This window comes from Sorghum bicolor, chromosome 3 (assembly GCF_000003195.3).
Source record: "Sorghum bicolor cultivar BTx623 chromosome 3, Sorghum_bicolor_NCBIv3, whole genome shotgun sequence".
Taxonomy (NCBI): domain Eukaryota; kingdom Viridiplantae; phylum Streptophyta; class Magnoliopsida; order Poales; family Poaceae; genus Sorghum; species Sorghum bicolor.
The window spans coordinates 63179052-63185709 of record NC_012872.2 but is presented as its reverse complement, the minus strand read 5'-3'; the positions used below and the strand labels follow the sequence as shown (position 1 = coordinate 63185709).

General features: G+C 55.1%; 1 protein-coding gene across 1 annotated transcript; it reads right to left on the bottom strand.

The window, feature by feature from the left end:
- On the bottom strand, nt 1836-4115 carry LOC8072094 (gibberellin 2-beta-dioxygenase). The gene is made up of 3 exons (XM_002456333.2): nt 3554-4115; nt 3079-3427; nt 1836-2702 (listed from the first exon to the last, which is right to left on the bottom strand). The coding sequence occupies exons 1-3, from the start codon at nt 3946-3948 to the stop codon at nt 2454-2456; spliced, it is 993 nt and encodes a 330-aa protein (XP_002456378.1). The 5' UTR covers nt 3949-4115; the 3' UTR covers nt 1836-2453.

The window sequence follows — 6658 nt, the reverse complement described above, 5'->3', positions numbered from 1 at the left end:
GCAACGCCCTACTGCTACTGGCCAGCGCCGCCTGCCACGCAACACACAGAACGTGCCAGCGCCTCGCTCTCCAGTCCCGGTCTCGGTCTCGGTCTCGGTCTCGGTCTCGGTCTCGATCGATCGCTCTCTAGGTCGGATGTGTTTTATGGCTGCTGCACTGCACTGCACACGCGCATGCATACTGGTAGTACCGGCGGTGGCATGCAGCATCGTACTCCTACGCTGCACGCCACCACGACCACGATACGGCACGCTCCTGGCACGGCAGTGTGTACTAAAATCTAAACGACGTGCAGTGGAGCACGGCACGAATTGAAAGCGGCGTCGACGAGCTTTTGACCACGGGCACGGCACGCAGGCGGCCGCAGCGGCAGCGATTGGGCTGGCACCAGTGCCGCCACATGCGCGTGCCCGGTCACCGCAGTTTCCGATTGGCCCGAGCGCAGCGGCAGGGCAGAGCGCGCTGCTGTCCGGGTCCAGGGTCCAGGCACCGGGCGGTCCCGGTCCCCTTCCGCAGGCCGCAGTCCCGCCGGGTTTGTGTCCTGCAGGCCGCGGCTCTGGGGCCTCCTCTCACCTGGCCCCCCCACCTCCTACGGTTACCCATCGCGTCCAACAGTTGTCCGTCGTGAGGGAGAGGGACCCAGTATGTACGTAATAACATTGTAGATCTGAGGTACAGTACGTACATCTCGTTGTACCGCGCCTTCGGCACGTGCGCGAATTATACAGCCTGTCCCATATACTCTAGTATCTTGCCCTTAATCACGGAGTAAAAAAGAGTTCATTGCACCTTCTCATCCTAAAATAAATCAACATCTAAAAATATCCCAAGTCAAATTATTTTGAGTCCGACTAAATCAAAAAAATCAAAAAATAAAACAACTTCTAAAATTGTCCTGTACCAAATCACTTTAAAATTGATTAAAATTATAGAAAAATCGGTACACCATAAAAATATATCTTTATTATTTCTTTGGTTGATGTCATAATACTGTCAGTTTCGAAAAGTTTGTGAAACTTAACATAGCCTTTACTACTTATGGTAATTCTAAGATCGAATAGGAGCTTAGGCCCTGTTTGGTTCCACCAACTAAATTTTAGCTAGCTAAACTTTAGTCATTTTAGCAGCTAAAGTTCCAAACATATTGACTAAAAGGAATTAAAATAGTTTAGTCCCATTGGTCACCCAAGAGTAACTAAAATAATTTTAGCAAGGGGAACCCTTAGTATATCATCTTGGGAGTAAATGCTTCGTGCTTCATGGTAATTTACAACGGTAGACAGCACGACAATACACATGACGCTTGACCCATGCAGATCCAACTCCTTTGATACAGGTACTATTGCAGGAGCGGTGCTCATTGCTGGAACGATTGATCGGCATATACTCGTACAATCACGAGTTGCACGTAGTTAAGGAGTGTTTGGCTGGAAACCTCCCAACCGAGAGCAAGAGGGCTGGCCAAGCAAGAAACGAGCGACGCCTAGGATTGCTCCCCACGTCACGTCAGGCAACCTTGTCTGGAGCTGGACATCAACCAAACAAGTTCTTAGATCTGTCTGGTTAAGCGATTGGCGATAGCTAGACAGCTCTGTGTCGAACTCGAGGCCATCGATTACAAGCCTATGGCGACTGGAATCGACGCGCCAAGATGAGCGCCCTTCTCAGACCACGCAGGGAACCAAACAGAGGCGAGTGAAAAGCAAGGGAGCCGGCCGGGCCTTTCAATAAAGGCGTCCATTGAATACAGAGAGATCTTGCCATCAAGTGCATTTAAACGGCCAAAAAGTGCGCTAGGAAGTCCAGTGCCCGAAAGCGATCGCTCGACAGAGAGAGAGGAATGGCCGTGGCCCGTGGATCAGTGGATGGAACATTATTGGCACGTCAAGAGGTAAGAGGTAAACAGGAGGTCCACATAGGCGCGCGCACACACACAAACCTCTCTCCTTTTACACGACAATACATACACGCGAATTGATGCTTAAAAAACACACACACAAAAAGAAAACTAGGAAAGCAAAGCAGAAGCAAGCTAACGTGGGAAGCTAGCGAGCCAGAGAGGAAGGATCGTCCCTTCGCTGCCATGCTATTTTGGTTAACGCTAACTACCGGCGGCGGCGGCGGCGGCGGCTCAGCGGTCGCCGGTCCAGCTCCAGCATACCGAAATAGGCAAGGAGCCCCACCGCACGCCCCAAAACAGGCCATTAGAGCAACTTGCGGAAACCCTGCACCCACCACAAAAATCTAGCTACCGGAGTAGTCGCCGTTCCCCAGCTGTACACATCATGTCATCATCGTCTTTACCTCCTCCTTCTTCTTCGCCATCATTAAAACTCGCTCGTCTTCGTTCGTTCGTTCGTTCGTTCGTTCGTTCGTCATGGTTGCCTGTGTGTCGTCCTGTAAAGCATGTGTTGTGCTTGACCGGCCGGGCCGGCCTGCATGGCTAGGCCAGCTAGATGCTACGCTTCTCAAACTGGGCCAGCCTGTTGTCCCCGAGCCTCGTCTTGTACGCGGCCTTCTTGTACTCGCCCCACGTGAACTCCTTGTACAGGCTCTCCTCGCCCTCCGCCAGCAGCTCCGGCAGCGGCACGATCCGCTGCTCCAGCGCCGGTCCCGCGAAGTAGATGAAGGAAACCCTAGACTTGAGGCTGTTGGTCACCACCCGGTGCTTCACGCTCTTGAACCTCCCGTTCGTCAGCACCTGCACACAAAAGCCAGCGCACCACTGTGAGACACGCAGGCAGATCAAGGTGTGTTGCTCTGCAGGCTGCAGCTATCTAATCTAATCCAACGTGGCTCACTTGATTATTTTAATGCTATATCTAATGCGTGGTGACTGATGAGTTGACCGGCCGCGCCCGGCCGGCCGGCATTCCCGTGTGTGTGTGTGGCCTTTTCAGTTTGACTTGTTCACGAAAGCGCGCGCGCACTAGATTTTATAATTAATAGCATGTTGCAGGCAGAATCTAGCTACTAGCTTGCACAGTAGTAGAAGAAAGGCGGATACACTCGCGCGCGGGCCACGAAAAAAATCGGTGTCACGTCACGTGCCGAATTAAAACGCCCGGCCACCCCACCTGCAACGAGTCGCCGACGTTAACGAAGAAGGCGTCGCGGTCGGAGGGCACGGACACCCACTGCGCGCCGTCGCGGAGCGCGATCTGCAGGCCGGACGTGCCGTTGGAGCGGAGCACGGAGATGAGCTGCGGGTCGGTGTGCTCGCCGAAGCCCGTGGCGCTGCAGCCCAGGCCCTGCAGCGCCGGGCACGGCGGGTAGTGGTTCACGCGGAACACCTGGTCGCCGCCGGCGCCGGTCACCATCGAGCTCAGCGCGGCCGCGTCCGCAATGCCCAGGCCTTCCGCCATCGCCTCCAGCACGCGCACCGCCACCTTCCGCACCGCCGCGACGTACTCGTTCAGCGCGCTCCTGCAGGAACAGCAAAGCAGGGGTCAATCAATCGGCTGGCAAACAGGCATGGCAACACAGAACCACACGAGTGCTCTGCTGCACTGCACCGGCTTGTCTGCGAAGGCAAGACACTCGAGTGCTCACCGGAAGGCGGCGGTGGAGGGGACGGGGCAGGCGTCGGAGAGCGACGCGGAGTCGACGGCGAGGAGGAGGTACTCGAGCCACCCCATGTCGCCATTGAGCCCGATCCGCTTGCTGCCGTAGCCGAACGGGTACGCCGGGCCGGCGCGGTCCTTGTCGGCCTGCGCCTGCGCGAAGAACCTGACGGCCTCGGACTCGGCCCTGCCCATGGTGGCCGCGGGCACGCCGTGGTTGACGACCTTGAAGAAGCCGAAGCGCTCGCAGGCGTCGACGATCGCGCGCGCCGCGGCGGGGCTGGACAGGTCGACGACCGGCACGCCCGAGAAGGTGTCCCTGGGCCCCGGGGACCGCAGCAGCGGGATCTGGTCGACGACAGGCGGGTTGGCGAGCACCACCATGGCTGTCTGCCGGCCTGTACTACGGTGGGGCGTGGCGGGCGAGGGAGGCGGATGAGCAGAGGAGGTCGAAACAGGGCAAGCACGCTGAGAACAGGGGAGGTGGAGACGAGGTGGTGTGTGCTTGTGTACTACGGTTGCTGCAGCAAGTGCATGTGGGGGAGAACTGGGAGAGCTCGTGGGGGCGTATATATAGATCGTCTCAAGCCTGTGCCGGGGACGAGCACGAGGGAGAGCCCCGCCCGGAGCGAAGCGAGAAGGGACGAGGCGGCACCTGGCTGGATGGGACCCAGCTGACAGGGAGACGAAAAGGATGCATCGGGGGTGGGATCGCTTTGGGTGCACGGTGCCGATGGAGCCAGGGCAGTCGGGGTCCGGGGCGCGACGTGTCCGGACGCGATCCACCGGTGGCAGGTCGGCCCGCCGCGCTGCATGCATGGCTCCATGGGAGACGCATACGATACGAGGCGATGGCACGCCGGCCAATAGCAGTTTTCCCACGGCGCCCGGCCCTAGCTCCCAGTCCCTCCCTCCCTCCCGTTAACCACGCCGGCACCGGGACCGCTCTGATCAGGGGCAGACATGAGCGGATCAGATAAGAGTGCGTACTACGTGAGACAGTGAAGATGATGTTTGGTTAGGGAAGACCTAAAGATGAGATGAACCTGCCCTTGATCCGGTATCCTTTCTGGGCAGGTCGGTGACTCGGATCATCAATAACTGCCATGCCTGGGTCCGAACGGCACCGGCCGTGATGCTGTCAGGCTTTTCCTTCCTCACGACCCGTTCCCGTGTCTCGCTAAATTATTCTCCCGCGAAACCAGAGATCGGCGTTGAAGGCAGCCCGCCCCGGGAATTAGGCGGCTGTGTCGTCGGAAAAAAAGGCGGTTATGTGTGGTGGCTCTCCGGCTCGATCGGGTCCCCACAGTACGTGCTGCTCCGTTAGTCCACGGACTCGACACTCCATAGGCCGTCCATGCTGTGAAGGCTCATGTGTAGCTGTTTGTGACGCTCTGAACCAGATAAGCATGACGAGGTGAATTTCTAGGTGGCCGGGTAAAACCATGGGCGAGTGATAACATCAGAGGAGCGGGTGAAGGATCATAGTAAAAAAAAAAAAAATCAAATATCGTTTACAGCTGATAGACTCGCTCCACCAGTGTCTTGCCCACAGCGCATCTCTCGTAGTTTCAGCTGGCCTAGTTGATCTCGCTTAGGCTAGGCGTGGGCATTGGGAACCGTGAAGCAATGCTGTGTGGAACCAATAATAGGCGGCTCGATGGATTGACACGGTCCAGCCCTGCTCGCGGCCATGCCCATGCAGCCTGGTGACTTGGTGAGAGCTAGCTGCTCGCTCCTGTGGTCGTCGTCCCGCCCTCGCGTGTTCCGCTGATCCGATCCGATCCGATCCGATCGCATCGGCACATAGAAACCGCAGACGAGCAGCGGCGCCTGCCTGCCGGACATTTTTCCCAGGCCACGTAGTAATTCCGGCAGTAGTTAATCTCGGGCCACGCAATGGTGGCTCGCCAGTTGGGGCAACTCGCTGCTTCGATGCCATAAACAAGTCCACCCTAGTCAAAGCTTTCTCATGTTTTCAGACACCTTTCCAGTAAACATTTCCGTACCCGCGTACTAGGCACGAATAAACAAGTTCCGCAGCTGTACGGCAGTACTGTACGTAGTACTATGTGCAGTATTGTATTGCGCACCTGCCAGAAATGCATACCTGGTGCGCACGGCATCGGCATGCCCAGCCCAGGCGACAGACATTCTGATCCGGGAACTGTGTGCCTTCCTCTGATATTCCGAATGGTGCAGAGGCTGACCGCCTGGTCATGCACATTGACCGTGTTCCCAAGGAAGGATTAGGACTAGGATTAGGATTAGGAGTAGTAGATCTGACCATTTTTTGCTGAGAGGACTAGCTATAGACCGGCAACGCATTAGACATCTGACATCCCTGTAATTAATATAGTACTAGGTCGTCAGATGTGGAGATTGATGTTAGAGCCTGAGAGGTCGCATGTGAATGCAATGTGATGCTTATCTGGTTCATCGATGTACTTAGAACAAGATTAATAATAGAGCCAAGTGTTTGGCTATAAGACAGGTGATTAGAGCTAAGTTATATAATAAGTTGTCTCATACTTGTTTCTAAAATATCTTCTCTTTCATATTCCTTCTCACAACACTTGCTATTTGGATCCACCACTATCTACGCATCCGTGCCCAGCTTGGTGCTTACATAAGTGCAAGTATTATAATGAGTTGTAAGCTAGCTAAATGCTGAGGTGGAGGAGAGAAGGGACGAGAGAGAGGAGAAGCAGCCTGTAAGCTTACCGCCCACAGAAACCAAAGAAACTCTGTAGAGAGATAAGTAAGTCATGTATAAATAGTGAATAGCTAACTATTGTATGGGTGGGCTGAGAGAAGACTACAAGAAATCTTACAGCCAGCAAGTGGGTTGTATTATTAAACTTGCTCTGAGCCAAGCTATTATCTTTCTCATCTCTTCTCTTCTCAACATTAGCATTAGCTTAGCTATAAGTCCATTATTATACCTCCTCTTAGTGACGGGGTTCGCTCGTGATGAGCTTCGTTCTTAGGTAGTCCGTGATGAGCTTGCTTGGGCGTCGCGCTTCCTGAGAAGACACTCACGGGTGAACCGTGAGCGGGAACCTCGAACAAGTACAGCCCCGAAGCTAGCTGC